Below are 19,955 nucleotides of genomic sequence, written 5' to 3'. Positions count from 1 at the left end.
ATATCAATACACCAAAGGGCAGCTCTCTCTTTTGTTTGGTCTATCTATAAGAATTAAGAATAAGGGGAGGTCATATGAAAATTGTAACCGATTCTTTCGTTCGTTATTAATTAATAAAATAAAAAGTAAAAAAAATTGTCCATTTAAAATATCAACACTTTTTTATATTGTCTAACACTGATTTTAAAACATATATAAAATATATATTAAAATTTTATTTAGAAAAGGGAAAAAATTAGAATATTAATAATCTTATACTATATAGAAGGAGTTTTAAAATGCATGTGAATCCTCCATCAAAAAATGTTAATAATCCAAAATAAGGGTGGAATAATAAAACTCACCGATCAACAAATCTATACTATTATATACTTATATATAATAAGCGTAAGGTAGATAATTTGGTCGCATGGTCCTATAGTCCAAAAGCTTATCATCCGTTGAATCGTATATTGAACAAATAAGTACCGTTAGATTAGAACAAAATTAAATTATGTTCTATAAGGAAACTGATATCTACTTGCATGTTTATAATTCCTTTTCTGAATCCAAAACAAATTCTGTCTTTCACGTGTTTTTGGTTTTTTTAATCCAAAATAAATATTTCCTACCAATTTTAATTGTAGAATCGTATAAATCGCACCGTCACAAAATTAATTTTATCCATCGAATCGTATATTGAACAAATAAGCACCGTTAGATTAGAACAAAATTAACTTCTGTTCCATAAGACAACTGATATCTACTTGCATGTTTATGATTTCTTTTCTGAATCCAAAACAAATTCTATCTTTCACGTGTTTATGATTGTTTTTATCCAAAATAAATATTTTTTACCAGTTTTATTTGTAGAATCATATAAATCGCACCATCACAAAATTATTTTTATCTCATATATCTTAAGATTAATAAGCCCGATTTATGTGAGGAACGAATACAAAAACTTTTTCTTAATCCAAAACAAATTCTATCATCTTATTGCATGTTTATGATCCATCTTCTTAATTCAAAACAAATTATGTTTATCAATTTTAATCTCGAACCATAAAAAATTTTAAAAAAATATTTAAATTATATTATAATAATTCTAATATAAAATACATTTATAAATATAATCTAATAGGAGTTGGCGTCACATATTCTACTTAAAATAATTTAAAATTTGATAGAAAGAATTTAATACGTTGGCATGATACATACAATTTTAATTTAATATTTATAAATTAATTTTTTTCACACCATTTAAAATATATTTAAAAAGTTTATAAATAATTAAAAAACTCACGTGCCTTGCACGGGCTATAAGCTAGTACTATTAAAGCCGAAACATTAAAAGTTTGGTCGGTCGGTACTTGGGCCAAAATACGGGCCTATCTATATAACCAATTATTGTGGGCCTATTTATATAAATAATTATTCTTTTTAATTTGGGCCAAAGTACGGGCCTATTGGTCGGTCGGTACTTGGGCCAAAATACGGGCCTATTTATATAACCAATTATTCTTGCCCTATTTATATAAATAATTATTTTTTTTAATTTGGGCCAAAGGACGAGCCTATCTATATAACCAAATAATAATCCTTTTAGAGCCGAAACATTAAAGTTTGGTAGGTCTGTACTTGGATCAAAATACGGGCCTATCTATATAACCAATTATTCTGGGACTATCTATATAACCAATTATTCTTTTTAATTTGGGCCATAGTACGGGGCTATCTATATAACCAGATAATCCTTTTAATTGAAATATATTACTTTTTTATATTTTTGACTAAAAAACTCAATCTTCTAAAATAACATTAAGAAACATGGTAATTACTTTTTTAACTAAAATATATTATCTTTTTATAAATTTTCCAACTAAAAAATTAATATTTTACAATTAATACGGACATGGGCGACATATTTATACGTAAAGATGTGTGCCAAAAGTCTAAAAGTCAAATAATAAAAAATAGAGGGAGTATTATTATATTGGTCGGGCGGTCGGTACTTGGGCCGAAGTACGGGCCTATCTATATGTATAACCAATTATTCTTTTTAACTAAAATAAATTATCTTTTATATATTTTTTAGATAAAAAAACTCAATCTTCTAAAATAATATCGAGCAACATAGTAATTGTCTTTTTAATCAAAACGCTTTATCTTTTTTAGATTTCTAACTAAAAAAACCGAGTTTTTACAATTAACACGGACGCCACATATATAAAAATATAATATCATTAAGTATAATTATTAATAAATAACATGTGATATTATTCAACCAAAATACATTAATAACATTATTTTTAAATACTCTAATGATCTCATATTAAAAGAAATATTACAAATCTGTCATATATTATATATTATTACACTATTAAAGCCGAAAATAAAAATTCACTTGGTTGGTCAGTTAGTTAGTTGAGTTTGGTGAATCGTTTGGTATTCGACCCACGGAGCTCTTGAATTTATAACATGTTATAGTATATTTTTTATTATCAATTAAATTAAAACATTAAATTTAGGTTAGTATGATGGGGAGGTATTTGGTTTCATGCGTATGTTTTATACCATATTATTAATTATTAATAACGAAATATCAAAGGTTAATTGGTTAGTTTATATCTGAGTTTATAGGCCACCTTAAATTATAACATGTAAAAGAAAATATTTTAACATTCTCATTAAAATATATATGTTCGACCTAATTTTTAATTAGCCATTTACGGACTTAACTATGAAGAATTTATCCAACTGTTAAATAAAACATTTATTAAACCACGTTATTCTATCATAATTTTATTTTTATAATAAAATTAGGTAACTTTAAAATATATATAATAAAATAACAAATATGTTAATCGCCCGTGCACGGGTTATATAAGCTGGTGTTAAATTATTCTGAAACTTCAAAACCGAGGACTATATTTCCAATTTCATGTTACAAGTTACAAACAATAAAGCAGTTAATAATCAGAATTTATAATCTGCAAAACAAAGGTGGCAAACAAACCATACAAATATATCATCATACAATTCATGCATCACAATCAATTTTCTGTGCACACAACAAAAGAAAACTGCTGATGAACTCGCAGAAATTTATGAAACTGGAGCTTGGTCCTTTTCGATTGACAGACCAACTGTTCTCTTGTGCTTAAGAACAGTAGTATTTTTTTTCTCGAAAGCTTCGTTTCGAAAATTTGCTAAACATGGAAGGCCTATTTTCTTCTGGCTCGTTTCGAATTCACCTTTGGAATAAATCATCTCTTGCCCGCCAATGAGATGATCATTTTCTGAAATTAATCGTAAGTTTATGTAAATCACGGATGGTAGTATTTAGATGTGTAATTGAGATAAAAAGTGTTTTAACCCGAGTTTGAGGATCGACAATAAGCTGAGTGTGTAAGTGTGTTTAATTATGAAAAAAATCGAGAAAAACCGTGTTCGGATTTTACCGGGACTGGATAAGACTGCTCGAGGTCTAAATTTCTGACTATTCCGGCTGGCTTCAAAGTTTGGCCTTTTCTGTTGAACGTTACTGCGATCAACTGGTAACAAAGATAAGACGTAAATTAAAATGAAATACATGCTCCCAAACGTCAAACGCAATCTAATAGAAATGTCACATATGTGCCTGTGTTTTGAACTCACCTTTGGATGTAGGAATCACTAGGACATGATCAGAAGCGTTTGTAGCCAGTGATTTCGCAACTGATGGTGCCACAGAAACACGACTTTCTCGCATTTTTCAGATACTTGCTTCCAGAACCAAACACACTCGGAAATAGGGCGTGATTTAACTCTGCATCAAGATATGTTAGTAAAATTTTCAATTTAGAAGAACTAAAACAATGCGGATCAAGTATAAAAATCTGCAGATTCACAAACGCATGCATAGAGATCAAGCTGAGGAGAAAGAAGCTGTACAATTTTTTACATACTATTTTAAAATACGCTTCAAATACTCTCTGTAGATGGATGTTTCGTGAGGAGCAGCACTGGTATTTATCACTCAGAGAGAAATGCATGTGGAAATGACATGGGCTTATCTGAGAACGTAAAACAGAAGAAACTGAAAACTGAAAAGTGTCATTTACTTGTTGCTTTGCTTACAAAAAAATGCAACATTAGTACTTCTTTTCGCCAGATGTTCCTCTGCGTTTGATTTCTTTTCGAATTGCTATACATTTTAATTTTCTATGTCTTTTGTTCTTCGTATCTGAACTCGAACTTGGAATTTACTAACTGACCCTAATTCCTAGTATCCTACAAAACAATTACATGTTTTTGGCAAAAAAGTGAAAAAAACTGCAGAAATTATCATCTGACACGAATCATCAACTAATCAATCTGAAACATCTCTGATATACTAATAATTATTTTTATTAATCTGCTAAATGTGATTCATATCTCAAAGTTCTAATATGTACTAGTCCACTGAGACCCTGGAACCATGAATGGCTGAACCAACGTTCCAAAGAGCGCGGGTTGAAAAAAGAGGCTAATTTGTAGAGGTTAGTCCTGAGTTAAGATAATTGTTTAAACCATTTCTTAACTAATATTTTGGATTTTGATATAATATATCAATTCTCGACGAAACTACATACTGGTGGCATGTTGGGGGCAGACCCAAAAATAGCCCATTCGGGGTTTATTTGGTCAAAATTAGAGCCTTTTGGTTCAGTTAAGCACCAAACATAAGATTTTCCTGATCAAGAAGCTAGACTAGAATTAACAAATATAATTGTTAAAGGAAAAATTGAATCCTGTGTCATTCTGACAAAGATGGATTCAAGTCGGACTTGATTAAGGTGATGCCTATCTCTAGTCAACTATAGAAAAATGTAATATCTATTTATTCTAACAATACTGAAAATGTCTGAATAAGTAGGTATCAGAACTTGATTCACATTAGTACATGCTTAACTCTCAAGTAAAACATTTTGTCAAACCTATTAATCTACTTAATTTATATTCAGACATGCTTAACATTCAAGCATATACCTGATTCATGTGAGCTTATTTTATAAACTTCAGAGTCATATAAGAATCTAAGTCTGAAATCACCTTATCTGAAGATAACATAAAGAATCCTGCAGTTGCTTAATACAAAACCTTATACGTTTAGCCAATTAAAAAGCCCTGATAACTTCATTTCATTAATGAGAATCCCGGAGCAGATAACAATTCTTCAATTATTTGGTCATAATGTGTCATTATATTATGTTAAGTTACTAAGTCTCACAATATCGGGTACCAGAAGAATGGTTCAATGTGTCTCAGTCCCGAAGATTATTATACTCACTCTTGAGTATGGTTTGTGTCATTATATTATGTTAAGTTACTAAGTCTCACAATATTGGGTACCAGAAGAATGGTTCAATGTGTCTCAGTCCGGAAGATTATTATACTCACTCTTGAATATGGTTTGAAGATGGTCCGATATGTATAAATCATACCCACTCCATGAGAGTTATAAGTATTCAAGTAACTTAAGTTACCAACTGTACTTGAGCCTTACAAGATGTGAAAATAACTTAATATGGTCACACCATACCTCATGCTAATGTTTGTACAGTTGTACGTTCTCAGACTGAGTCTTGTCAAGTGTCAACTTCCCGGGCTTAAAAGTAAGATTTGAGCCATAATCACCGAAGCTTCAAGGAACTTCATACCAGAGTCGTATCTTACTTTTCTTTTGTAAATTGTAGAACTGCACATAAGAATCTTAAATAAGTTATAGATTTAACCCTTGGGATAGTTTAATAATTTGTGGCATATATAGTCTTCACAACCGTACCTCGCATGTGGAAGGCGATATTGAATAATAGCAGAAACGAATGTCCTGACGTACTGTTGGTAAATAAGAGGATTAAAATAGAAGTGTCATGCAACAGTAAGTCTGCGTGGTAGGTCAGAAGTACCTTCGTTCTTCTACAAAATTTAAAGCATTACAGCATTGAAGTTCAAAGTGCTTGTAAACATGACTAAGATAACGAACTGCTTTATGCTAGTCATGTTCTGCTGCTTTTTGTGCTCGTTTATAGCAACATCCAATGCAGGAGATATTCTTCGTGCAAATCAGCCAATAAAAAATGATGAAACCATTGTTTCAGCTGGTGATGAGTTTGAACTTGGTTTCTTTAGTCCAGGCAGTTCAAAGAATCGATACTTGAGCATACGATACAAGAAGGCAGGTGAGGCAATCGTGTGGGTTGCCAATCGAGAGGCTCCCCTTACTGACGCATCAGGGACGCTGGTTTTGAGTAGCGAGGGCACTCTCAATATTTTAAATGGCACAAACAGCACAATTTGGTCATCAAACTCGTCAAAATCAAAATCTATAAAGAATCCTGTGGCACAGTTACTAAAGACAGGAAATCTTGTTATCAGGGCAGGTGATGACCCTGATACAGGTAATTTTCTTTGGCAAAGTTTTGACTTTCCTGACAATACTCTCCTACCAGGCATGAAGCTAGGAAAAAAGATAGCAAAGAACTCATCAGCTGGCCGAGATTGGTCCTGCAGGTCATGGAAAAGCAGTGATGATCCTTCTCCAGGAACCTTCCAGGTTGAGATTGATATCAGTGGTTACCCCCAACTATTTCTGTTGAATGGTTCTACCAAATATTTCCGAAGTGGTCCCTGGAATGGTGTCAGATTTAGTGGTATTCGTACTTCGGGTCCAAATGGCATATTTGTGTTTGATTTTGTCTTCAACGAGGATGAGATATATTATAAAGATGAACTTGTTAGTAGTTCAGTGCTGACAAGGGTAACTGTAGAGCCTGACGGGCGAGTAATACGTTATACATGGACTGATCAAAGTAATAAGTGGGAGCAGTATATATTTCTCCAGGCAGATCTCTGTGATGTTTATGCACACTGTGGGCCATTTGGTAGCTGTAATATATATACCACCTCTCGCTGCGAGTGTTTAAAGGGATTTCATCCCAAAAATCTTACTGCTTGGAGTCATTTAAATTTTGCAGAGGGGTGTGAACCAAAGACAAAATTAAACTGTAGTAGCAAGGATACTTTTGTGAAACAACTAAAGAAGAACTTACCAGATACACACACCTCGCAGTATAATTTCAGCCTGGACCTCAAGGCTTGCGAGAAGAAGTGCCTTGAAGACTGCTCTTGTACAGCATATGCAAATACAAATATTACTGGAAAAGGTAGTGGATGTTTGCTTTGGTTCGGTGACCTAATTGATATCAGAGATCAAGGAGAGGTTGCTCAAGATTTTTATGTACGATTTGCTGCATCTGGATCAGGTAAAACATATATGACCAGTAACTATAGCCTTATACTTGCAGGTCATTGTTAAAAGTTATGGAAAACTTAGTACCGCTTTTGGTTTTTCAGGTGCAAATAATACTTCCAGAGCAAGGCGAATTGCACTAATTGTATTTTTATCCATAATATTAATTACAACAGTTGTACTTGGCTTCTACATGTGGCATGTATGCAAGCACAGAAAGCAAATTACAGAAGGTAGATATAAACATATTATGAGATTACTCGCTTCAGAGGCCTTGGTTTCACCAGTATGTATTTTCTCATTAATTTACAGGAGAAATGCTTGAAAATGAAGTGGATTATGAGAAGGAAGATTTACCGTTCTTTGACTTCAGAACTATTTCTAACGCCACCAACAACTTCTCTAACAATTGTAAACTCGGGGAAGGTGGCTTTGGACCTGTCTACAAGGTAATCATACTGTTCCAACTTTTAAGTGCAAGCTGTTTATGAATTTCTGATTTATAAACCCTTATGTGTATTTACCTAATGAAGATACCTTAAACACAATCACAATTTAAAATTTTATGGGATTTTTTTTAAATAAAAAAGGAGAAAAAGATGAACATATTATGATATTAGTATATGCACCATAATCATGAATTGCAGGGTACTCTGGAAGACGGGAAAGAAATAGCAGTAAAGAAGCGCTCAGCATGTTCAATGCAAGGAGTAGAAGAGTTCAGAAATGAAGTATCTTGCATTGCCAAGCTTCAACACCGGAATCTGGTTCGGCTGCTTGGTTGGTCCACCACTGAGGAAGGAGAAAGGATGTTAGTCTATGAATATATGCCCAACAAAAGCTTAGATTACTTTATATTTGGAGGTATAATTATCTTGACTTTCTTAGTCCATTATCTGGAGTACCAATATTTGCACACTCTTTTCACCTTTTTTCATAAAGATATTTCAAACAAACAATGAACTTGTCAAACATGGCAGATAATGCAAATAAAGCATTACTAGATTGGCCTCAGCGTTACAACATAATAAACGGCATTGCCAAGGGACTACTTTACCTTCACGAAGACTCCAGACTAAGAGTTATTCATCGAGATCTTAAAGCTAGCAACATCCTTCTTGACTACAATATGAATCCCAAAATCTCAGATTTTGGTATGGCTAGAAGTTTTGGAGATGGTGAAACTGAATCAAACACAGCAAGGGTGGTCGGAACATAGTAAGACTTTCTACAACAGTGTTAATATTTAATTTCTTTTCTTTATTTTTTCAAGTCATTAAATAATATCTTCATCCAACCTGCAGCGGCTACATGTCCCCTGAGTATGCCATGGATGGAGCATTTTCAATTAAATCCGATGTCTATAGCTTTGGTGTACTGGTGATAGAGATTGTTAGTGGGAAGAAAAACAGATTCTTCACTCATCCGGACCACAACCTTAATCTTATGGGCCATGTAAGTAAAAATCTGGCAACTCCCTTTGTACCTTTCTGTACAATACTACCTTCAAAAGCTTACTACAAAACGGCAATTTCTACTTGTCCAGGCATGGAAGAGTTATAAAGAAAACAGGCTTTCAGAACTCATTGATGTATCAGTCCTGTCAAGTGACCAAGATGAAGTGTTTCGAGTTATTCTAATAGGATTACTATGCGTTCAACAATATCCAGAGGACAGACCGAACATGTCATCAGTACTAATGATGTTGACAAGTAAGGCCACGCTGCCTCATCCGAAACAGCCTGGTTTCTTCAATGAAAGAAAACTTGACGAAGCAGATACTTCCCATAGCACGCTTTGTTTGTCTTCATTGAACCAAACCATTACAATTGTTGCACCTCGCTAGAATTCACAAGCAATATGGAATTCTGGTTTTTTTTTTCAATTAGCAGACCAACTGTTTTGTTTTAATTAGGAAATGATTTGCCTTGCATAGACAGCCAATTTTCTTTTCGCTCATTTTGGTTCTACCATTGAAATATATCATGCCTTGCCCTCCAATGAGATGATCATTTTCTGCAATCAATCATAAGTTTACAGAAACAAAGGATCTAAATACCTAATAATTACTAGGCACCTAAAAACATTCAAAAGATCGTGATCACGGAGAATTATAACAATGTGGATCAGCTGAGTTCCAGAAGCCTTATTAGTAGCAAGTGAGGAAAGCAGCAGAAATTACCTGCTGACGCGATTTATCAGTTGTTCTATCTGGAACATCTCATATATCCTAGACATAATTTTTATTTATTTGGCTGGCATAGAATGTTTCAGTAACAAATGTAATTCATATCTTGAGGTTCAAATTGTTTCTTTCCTTTGTCCATCCATTAGTCCACTAAGACCCAAGATCATGAATGGCGGAAGAATTTCAAAATAGTTTGTGTTAGAAAAAACTAGTGTCGTAGAAGTCGGTTGACTCGGCAGTTGACTCGGCCGAGTACTTAGAAATCGGAAGTCAACCGAGTCAAATTTAGCCGACTTCAACGATTACTCGGAAATCGACCGAGTACTTGGATTTCAAAAATACCACTGCGATTTCCGATTTTTATAATTTCATAAAAATTATGGCTACATTGTAAAATCTACTAATTACATGGTCGAAATATGGTAAAAAAAGACGATAGACAATGAATTGCTAAAAAAATCGCAAAATGTTGTGTATCAAATTCGAAATCAAATTTCCGAGAACAATGGATTTTTATCAGGGATTATATCCTTTCCATATTATCACCTCCCTTTTCAACTAGAAAGAATGTATTATCTGCTCTAATCTGACTAAATATTGTTAAAATGTCTAAATAAGCCCCCATATATTCTAGTTCACATTTAAGTATGATTTACACAAAGTAAAACAAGTTGTCTGTCATTCCCTGATACATGTGATCTTATTTTGTAATCCTCTGGAGTCAAGTCATCTTACCTGATAACAAAATAATCCTGCAGTAGCATAAATAATCTTACACGAAGTCCTGACGAAGTTTACTCTTTGTAGATTAGAGCACTTTAATATTTGGTCGAATATATCATTGCATTGTGTTAAGTTACCAGGTCTCTCAAGCTCGAGTATCAGAAGAACGGTTCAATATGGTATCTTATACTAATATCTCTATCAGCGAAGCATCGAGGAAGTTCATACTAAGGTCATAACTATTTTTTTTTCTTTTTGAAAATTGTCTAATTGAATATAAGAATCTTAAATGAGTTATGGATTCAACCCTTGGGATAGTTTAATAATTTGTGGCAGATAGAATCTTTTCACAACCTTACCTCACCATATATGAAGGAAATTTCAGAGGATTAAAATAGAATGCTAATGCAACATTAAGTCTTGAAGTACTTCCATTCTTTTATGAAGGTAAGCATTATAGCCTTGAAGTTCAAAGTGCTTGTAAGCATGAATAAAATGACGAAAGGCTTTATGCTAGTCTTGTTCTGCTGCTTTTTGTGCTCGTTTATAGTAACATCCAGTGCAGGAGACGTTCTTCGTGCAAATCAGACATTAAAAAATGATGAAACCATTGTTTCAGCTGGTGATGAGTTTGAACTTGGTTTCTTTAGTCCGGGGGGTTCAAAGAATCGGTACTTGAGCATACGATACAAGAAGGCAGGTGAGGCAATCGTGTGGGTTGCCAATCGAGATGCTCCCCTTGCTGATGCATCAGGGACTCTAGCTTTAAGTAGTGAGGGCACTCTCAAAATTTCCAATGGCACAAACAGCACAATTTGGTCATCAAACTCGTCAAAATCTATAAAGAATCCCGTGGCACAGTTATTGAAGACAGGAAATCTTGTAATCAGGGCAGGTGATGATCCTGATGCAGGTAATTTTCTTTGGCAAAGTTTTGACTTTCCTGACAATACTCTCCTACCAGGCATGAAGCTAGGAAAAAAGATAGCAAAGAACTCATCAACTGTCCGAGATTGGTCCTGCAGGTCATGGAAAAGCTTTGATGACCCTTCTCCTGGCAATTTCCATTTTGAGCTTGATATCAGTGGTTACCCGCAAGTATTTTTATTAAATGGTTCTGCCAGATATTTCCGCACTGGTCCCTGGAATGGTGTTAGACTCAGCGGTGTTCCTACTTCCGGTCAAAATGACACAATTATGAGCGATTTTGTTTTTAATGAGGATGAAATATATTATAAGTATGAACTTGTTAGTAGTACGATGCTTACAAGGGCAACTATAGAGCCTGATGGACGAGTAATACGTTATACATGGATTGACCAAAGTAATTTGTGGGAGCAGTCTATATTTCTCCAGGCAGATAACTGTGATGTTTATGCACACTGTGGAGCATATGGTAGCTGTAACATTGATAAGCCCTCTCGTTGTGAGTGTTTAGAAGGATATCAACCCAAAAATCTTACCTCTTGGAGTCGTTTAAATTTTACAGAGGGGTGCGTCCCAGTGACAAAATTTAATTGCAGTAATAGGGATAATTTTGTGAAGCAACTAAACAAGAAATTGCCAGATACACACAAATCGCAATATGATTTCAGCATGAACCTTAGGGATTGTGAGAAGAAGTGCCTCAAGGACTGCTCTTGTACAGCATATGCAAATACAAATATTACTGGAAAAGGAAGTGGATGCTTGCTTTGGTTCGGTGGCCTAATTGATATCAGAAATCAAGGACAGAATGCGCAAGAATTTTATGTACGATTTGCTGCAACTGGATCAGGTAAAACATATATGACCAGTAACTAGAGCCTTATACTTGCAGGTCATTATTATCAGATGGAAAAATTAATATTGTTTTTGTTTTTCAGGTGCAAGTAGTAGTTCCAAAGCAAGGCGAATTGCACTAATGGTAGTCTTGCCCATTATAATAATTTCAGTAGTAGTATTTGGCTGCTACGTGTGGCGAGTATGCAAGCACAGAAAGCAAAATACAGAAGGTACATATAAACATATTATGAGATTACTCGCTTCAGAGGCCTTGGTTTCACTACTATGTATTCTCTCATTAATTTACAGGAGAAATGCTTGAAAATGAAGTGGATTATGAGAAGGAAGATTTACCGTTCTTTGACTTCAGAACTATTGCTAATGCCACCAACAACTTCTCTAACAATTGTAAACTTGGGGAAGGTGGCTTTGGACCTGTCTACAAGGTAATAATCATATTGTTCCAACTTTAAGTGTAAGCTGTTTATGAAATTCTGATTTATAAACCCTTGTGTCTCTTTACCTAACCGAATATACCTTAAACACAATCACAATTTAAAATTTTATGAAATTTGTTAAAAATGGAGAAAAAGATGAACATATGAGTATATGTACCATAATCATGAATTGCAGGGTACTCTGGAAGATGGGAAAGAAATAGCAGTAAAGAGGCGCTCAGCATGTTCAATGCAAGGAGTAGAAGAGTTCAGAAATGAAGTATCTTGCATTGCCAAGCTTCAACACCGCAATCTGGTTCGGCTGCTTGGTTGGTCCACCACTGAGGAAGGAGAAAGGATGTTAGTCTATGAATATATGCCCAACAAAAGCTTAGATTGCTTTGTATTTGGAGGTACAATTATCTTGACCTTCTTAGTCCATTATCTGGAGTAGCATTATTTGTACACTCTTTTTACCTTTTTTCATGAAGATATTTCAAACAAACAATGAACTTGTCAAACATGGCAGATAATGCAAAAAAAGCATTACTAGACTGGCCTAAGCGTTACAACATAATAAACGGCATTGCCAAGGGACTACTTTACCTTCATGAAGACTCCAGACTAAGAGTTATTCATCGAGATCTTAAAGCTGGCAACATCCTTCTTGACTATAATATGAATCCCAAAATCTCAGATTTTGGCATGGCTAGAAGTTTTGGAGATGGTGAAACTGAATCAAACACAGCAAGGGTGGTCGGAACATAGTAAGACTTTCTACAACAGTGTTAATAATTAATTTCTTTTCTTTATTTTTTCAAGTCATTAAATAATATCTTCATCCAACCTGCAGCGGCTACATGTCCCCTGAGTATGCCATGGATGGAGCATTTTCAATTAAATCCGATGTCTATAGCTTTGGTGTACTGGTGAATGGTGATAGAGATTGTTAGTGGGAAGAAAAACAGATTCTTCACTCATCCGGACCACAACCTTAATCTTATGGGCCATGTAAGTAAAAATCTGGCAACTCCCTTTGTACCTTTCTGTACAATACTACCTTCAAAAGCTTACTACAAAACGGCAATTTCTACTTGTCCAGGCATGGAAGAGTTATAAAGAAAACAGGCTTTCAGAACTCATTGATGTATCAGTCCTGTCAAGTGACCAAGATGAAGTGTTTCGAGTTATTCTAATAGGATTACTATGCGTTCAACAATATCCAGAGGACAGACCGAACATGTCATCAGTACTAATGATGTTGACAAGTAAGGCCACGCTGCCTCATCCGAAACAGCCTGGTTTCTTCAATGAAAGAAAACTTGACGAAGCAGATACTTCCCATAGCACGCTTTGTTTGTCTTCATCGAACCAAACCATTACAATTGTTGCACCTCGCTAGAATTCACAAGCAATATGGAATTCTGGTTTTTTTTTTCAATTAGCAGACCAACTGTTTTGTTTTAATTAGGAAATGATTTGCCTTGCATAGACAGCCAATTTTCTTTTCGCTCATTTTGGTTCTACCATTGAAATATATCATGCCTTGCCCTCCAATGAGATGATCATTTTCTGCAATCAATCGTAAGTTTACAGAAACAAAGGATCTAAATACCTAATAATTACTAGGCACCTAAAAACATTCAAAAGATCGTTATCATGGAGAATTATAACAATGTGGATCAGCTGAGTTCCAGAAGGCTTATTAGTAGCAAGTGAGGAAAGCAACAGAAATTACCTGCTGACGCGATTTATATCAGTTGTTCTATCTGCAACATCTCAAATATCCTAGATATTATTTTTATTTATTTGGGTGGCATAGAATGTTTCAGAAACAAATGTAATTCATATCTTGAGGTTTAAACTGTTTCCTTCCTCTGTCCATTCATTAATCCACTAAGACCCAAGATCATGAATGGCGGATATAGAACTTCATAATAGTGTGTGTTAAAAAAAATTATGTGTCGTAGAAATCGGTTGACTCGGCCGAGTACTTGGAAATTGGAGGCCAACCAAGTCAAAATTAACCAAGTACTGGGTTGAGAATGTTGAAAATGATTACTCGGAAAGCGGCCGAGTACTTGGATTCGAAAATGCAACTGCGATTTCCGTTTTTTATAATTTCAGAAAAATTATGGCTACTTTGTAAAAAATACTAATTACATGTTCAAAATAAAAAAAGATGAAAAAGAATGAATTGCTAAAAAAATAGCAAAATGTTGCCTATTAATCTCAAATTTGAAATAGATTTTCTGAGTACATTTGGATTTTTATCAGAGACTATATCCTTTCCATATATTATCACCTCTAAAGTGATGGACGTGCTGGGCAAACATCTCTTGTCAACTAAAAAAAATGTATTATCTGCTCTAATTTGACTAAATATTGTTAAAATGTCTAAATAAGCCCCTGCAATATTTTAGTTCACATTTAAGTATGATTTGCACAAAGTAAGACATGTTGTCTGTCATTCCCTGATTCATGTGATCTTATTTTGTAATCCTCAGGAGTCAAGTCATCTTACCTGATAACAAAAATAATTCTGCAGTTGCATAAATAATCTTACACGAAGTCCTGACGAAGTTCACTCTGTAGAAAACAGCATTTTAATATTTGGTTGAATGTATCATTGCATTGTGTTAAGTTACCAAGTGTCTCAAAACTTGAGTATCAGAAGAACGGTTCAATATATCTTATACTAAGATCTACTGTCAACGAAGCATCGAGGAAGTTCATACTAAGGTCATAACTTATTTTTTTTTCTTTTTTAAAATTGTCTAAGTTGAAGATAGAGTCTCTTCACAACCTTACCTCACCATATATGAAAAACATTTCAGAGGATTAAAATAGAATGTTAATGCAACATTAAGTCTGCGTGGGAGGTCAGAAGTACTTCCATTCTTTTATGAAGGTAAGCATTATAGCATTGAAGTTGAAAGTGCTTGTAAACATGGCTATGATGAAGAAATGCTTTATGCTAGTCTTGTTCTGCTGCTTTTTGTGCTCGTTTATAGTCACATCCAGTGCAGGAGACACTCTTCGTGCAAACCAGACAATAGAAAATAATGAAACCATTGTTTCAGCTGGTGATGAGTTTGAACTTGGTTTCTTTAGTCCGGGCAGTTCAAAGAATCGGTACTTGAGCATACGATACAAGAAGGCAGGTCAGGCAATCGTGTGGGTTGCCAATCGAGATGCTCCCCTTACTGACGTATCAGGGACTCTAGTTTTAAGTAGTGAGGGCACTCTTAAAATTTCCAAAGGCACAAACAGCACAATTTGGTCATCAAACTCGTCATATTCTATAAAGAATCCTGTGGCACAGTTATTAAAGACAGGAAATCTTGTAATCAGGGCAGGTGATGACCCTGATGCAGGTAATTATCTTTGGCAAAGTTTTGACTTTCCTGACAATACTCTCCTACCAGGCATGAAGCTAGGAAAAAAGATAGCAAAGAACTCATCAACTGCCCGAGATTGGTCCTGCAGGTCATGGAAAAGCAGTGATGACCCTTCTCCAGGCAATTTCCAGGTTGATCTTGATATCAGTGGTTATCCACAAATATTTCTATTGAATGGTTCTGTCAGATATTTCCGAACTGGTCCCTGGAATGGTGTTAGACTCAGCGGTGTTCCTACTTCGGGTCCAAATGACGTATTTGTGAGTCAGTTTGTCTTGAATGAGCATGAGATATATTATAAGTATGAACTTGTCAGTAGCTCGATGCTTACGAGGGCAATTATAGAGCCTGATGGACGAGTAATACGTTATACATGGACTGATCAAAGTAATGTGTGGGAGCAGTACATATTTCTCCAGGCTGATTACTGTGATGTTTATGCACACTGTGGAGCATATGGTAGCTGTAACATTGATAAGCCCTCTCGTTGTGAGTGTTTAGAAGGATATCAACCCAAAAATCTTACCTCTTGGAGTCGTTTAAATTTTACAGAGGGGTGTGTCCCAGTGACAAAATTTAATTGCAGTACTAGGGATAATTTTGTGAAGCAACTAAACAAGAAATTGCCAGATACACGCACCTCGCAGTATAATTTTAGCCTGGACCTTAAGGCTTGCCAGAAGAAGTGCCGTGAGGACTGCTCTTGTACAGCATATGCAAATACAGATATTTCTGGAAAAGGTAGTGGATGCTTGCTTTGGTTCGGTGACCTAATTGATATCAGAGATCAAGGACAGAGTGCGCAAGATTTTTATGTACGATTTGCTGCATCTGGATCAGGTAAAACATATACGACCAGTAACTAGAGCCTTATACTTGCAGGTCATTATTAAAAATTATGGAAAACTTAGTATTTTTTTGGTTTTTCAGGTACAAATAGTCGTTCCAGAGCAAGGCGAATTGCACTAATGGTACTCTTGCCCATAATATCAATTTTAGTTGTAGTACTTGGCTGCTTATGCAAGTACAGAAAGCAAAATGCAGAAGGTAGAAATAAACAGATTATGAGATTACTTGAGCAATTTTTTTTTCATAAGAGTATTGTAAAGCTCTCTGCAGTAAGTACGTAACACTGTGAAATAGTTTAGGTCTCTTCAGATGTCAAGTGTGCTAAGAAGCAATATTTTCCATGGATGTGCCTTGGTTTCACCAGTGTGTATATCTCTCATTAATTTACAGGAGAAATGCTTGAAAATGAAGTAGATCACGAGAAGGAAGATTTACCATTCTTCGACTTCAGAACTATTGCTAATGCCACCAACAACTTCTCTAACAATTGTAAAATTGGGGAAGGTGGATTTGGACCTGTCTACAAGGTAATCGTATTGTTCCAATTCTAAGTGTGAGGCTTGCCTAAGACTCCATGATTAAATTGTTACTGATAATGTGTATCAATTAAATCTTCTACCAAACACCATAAGTTTTTAGGAGATCTGGGTCGCTGGTAACTTAACATAAGTCAAGAACAAACTGTCAAAAGTAAACTATCTCACCTATTTGCAGATTTATGTATGAGATATCTCACCTATTTGCAGATTTATGTATAAGATATCTAAAACCAGATCTTACTCTAAAATATTAGTACTAATTACAAGCATGGTGCTCAGTTTATTATGCATTTCTGATTTATAAACACTTAAGTCTCTTATCATCATACCGAGGGCTGAACATATTAATAGACTTATTTTAGCGATTATATGTACCATAATCACGAATTGCAGGGTACTCTGGAAGACGGGAAGGAAATAGCTGTAAAGAGGCGTTCAACCTGTTCCACGCAAGGAGTAGAAGAGTTCAGAAATGAAGTTTCTTGCATTGCCAAGCTTCAACACCGCAATCTGGTCCGGCTGCTTGGTTGGTCCACCACTGAGGAAGGAGAAAGGATGTTAGTCTATGAATATATGCCCAACAAAAGCTTAGATTACTTTATATTTGGAGGTACAGTTATCTTGACTTCTTGAAACCAATATCTGGAGTACCTAGTTACCATTTTCACAAGGGCAATCTAAACATGACAGATAATGCAAATAAAGCTTCACTAGATTGGCCTAAGCGTTACAACATAATAAACGGCATTGCCAAGGGACTACTTTACCTTCACGAAGACTCCAGACTAAGAGTTATTCATCGAGATCTTAAAGCTAGCAACATCCTTCTTGACTATAATCTGAATCCCAAAATCTCAGATTTTGGTATGGCTAGAAGTTTTGGAGATGGCGAAACTGAATCAAACACGGCAAGGGTGGTCGGAACATAGTAAGACTTTCCACAACAATACTAATTTTTATTTCCTTTTCTGTATTCTCGACACTCAAATGATGTCTTCGTTCTACTTGCAGTGGATACATGTCCCCTGAGTACGCCATTGAGGGAGCATTTTCAATTAAATCCGATGTCTACGGCTTTGGTGTATTGATGATTGAGATCGTGACTGGGAAGAAAAACAGATTCTTCACTCATCCGGACCACAACCTTAACCTTCTGGGCCATGTAAGTTAAATTGTGGCACTTTTTTCCTTGCACCTTTCTTTACAATAAAATGCCTCTTTGAAAAATATAAGATACCTTACGGTTTTAGATAGACTAGTTACTTCATATGGTATCATCGACATTTTAAGGTTTTAGATGTACTGGTTAATTAACTACCGGGAACATCTACTTGTGCAGACATGGAAGAGTTATAACGAAGACAGGCTATCAGAACTCATCGATGCATCAATCCTAGAGTCAAGTGACCAAGATGAAGTGTTTCGAGTTATCGCAATAGGATTACTATGCGTTCAACAATATCCAGAGGACAGACCGACCATGTCATCAGTAATGAAGATGTTGACAAGTAACATTACTCTGCCTCGTCCGAAACAACCTGGTTTTTTCACTGAAAGGAAACTTGAAGAAGCAGATACTTCCCATAGCATGCTTTGTTTGTCTTCATCGAACCATAGCATTACAACTTTAGCACCTCGCTAGTATTCTTTTTCATGGAGTTGCAACTTATTCATTGCATCGTTAGTTTCTCGTGTATAATTTTGACAATATTTTGTGTGAAAACTCAAAATTTAGTAACTTTTGTTAATTGCAGATGTCCGGAGATACTACTTAATTTTCACAAATAACATGGCAGACAAATAACTGATTTTAATTTTGTAATTTATATGCATAGAAGAGTCACATTATTATTAGTGTCGGTGCAATCAATCATACATTGACATACATGATCCAATGACGGGCAGTAACGTCAGCAGAGTCCTCAGCAGGGTACTTTTATCCACCGTTTCTCAATCTCTGATCGTCCATCAATCCAAGATACTTGCGGCCGACACCGGAATTGTTTGCTAAAAAAATTACTCTGGAGCACGGGAACAGCTGTACTACATTCGGGATCATTTTTGTGGTCCTCGCAGTGCCTCTCTGGCTCTCTTTATTGAGACGGATCGCGAGCAACAGCTCATTGAATGCTCCCGCTTTTGAGTGAGAATTTCAAGTCTGGTTCGGTCTGAGAGACAGTGTTTCGGTGTTAGAACGCGATAATTCCAGCTATTTTGAATTTTTTCGAGTCAGATTCGGGTTCCATAAAAAAAAAGGTTAAGATTTGGATTTACCATCAAATCATTGCCATCCCTGATTTGTGTTTATATGATTTTTTCTATTTTCATTTGTTAACCTTATCTAACTAATACTCTCTTTTTTTTTCTTTTTTTTTATTTGATATTTTGACTTTTGACACATATTTTTAGGTGAGTTGGCTGAATAACAAAAATTATTATTTTTGATTAATTTTTTGTGTGAGTTGAAATTTTGATTATATATTTTCATTCAAAAAAATAAAATTTAAAAAATAATATTTTTAACTATTCGGTCAAAACACTTAAAAGTACGTGCTCAATGTCAAAGCGTTAAATATTAAAAAACAGAGGGAGTATTAGAACATCTCCAACCATCTAAAACCCTTGGCTAAAAGGTGAGTTGGCATACTTAAAATAAAAAAATTTAGCCAACAGCTTCAAAAACTCAACTCCAACCATGCTCGGCTGTTGTCTATAAATATAGCCAACCTCCTATGGTGGCTAAATTTGTCGAACCTCTACAGGTCTGTAAGAAAATCTGTAGGAAGATTGTACATCATT

The 19,955-nt window shown here is 35.0% G+C and overlaps 2 protein-coding genes and 1 pseudogene across 3 annotated transcripts; 2 read left to right on the top strand and 1 right to left on the bottom strand.

The window, feature by feature from the left end:
* Positions 1-2,886: 2,886 nt before the first annotated feature.
* On the bottom strand, positions 2,887-4,011 carry LOC108200122 (uncharacterized). Of its 2 annotated transcripts, XM_017368203.2 has the most exons (4): positions 3,930-4,011; positions 3,640-3,790; positions 3,444-3,536; positions 2,887-3,281 (listed from the first exon to the last, which is right to left on the bottom strand). In XM_017368203.2, the coding sequence occupies exons 2-4, from the start codon at positions 3,731-3,733 to the stop codon at positions 3,088-3,090; spliced, it is 381 nt and encodes a 126-aa protein (XP_017223692.1). In that variant the 5' UTR covers positions 3,734-3,790; positions 3,930-4,011; the 3' UTR covers positions 2,887-3,087. The 2 variants fall into 2 exon arrangements, with proteins under 2 accessions (XP_017223692.1, XP_063944918.1); XM_064088848.1 differs by lacking the exon at positions 3,930-4,011 and having other exon boundaries at positions 3,007-3,281; positions 3,640-3,822.
* Positions 4,012-5,906: 1,895 nt separating this feature from the next.
* Positions 5,907-18,904, top strand: LOC108225260 (uncharacterized). Its single transcript, XM_017400091.2, has 14 exons — positions 5,907-7,268; positions 7,360-7,488; positions 7,568-7,704; positions 7,903-8,119; positions 8,236-8,473; positions 8,560-8,710; positions 8,802-9,099; positions 15,238-16,608; positions 16,699-16,815; positions 17,008-17,144; positions 17,550-17,766; positions 17,847-18,084; positions 18,168-18,318; positions 18,496-18,904. The coding sequence occupies exons 1-14, from the start codon at positions 5,972-5,974 to the stop codon at positions 18,796-18,798; spliced, it is 5,001 nt and encodes a 1,666-aa protein (XP_017255580.2). The 5' UTR covers positions 5,907-5,971; the 3' UTR covers positions 18,799-18,904.
* On the top strand, positions 10,561-14,112 carry LOC108225271 (G-type lectin S-receptor-like serine/threonine-protein kinase At4g27290; annotated as a pseudogene).
* Positions 18,905-19,955: the final 1,051 nt, after the last annotated feature.

The sequence above is a fragment of the Daucus carota genome, chromosome 1 (assembly GCF_001625215.2).
Source record: "Daucus carota subsp. sativus chromosome 1, DH1 v3.0, whole genome shotgun sequence".
Lineage (NCBI taxonomy): Eukaryota > Viridiplantae > Streptophyta > Magnoliopsida > Apiales > Apiaceae > Daucus > Daucus carota.
Note: the sequence above shows the minus strand (reverse complement) of the source record. Positions and strands in the feature narration are given on the sequence as shown.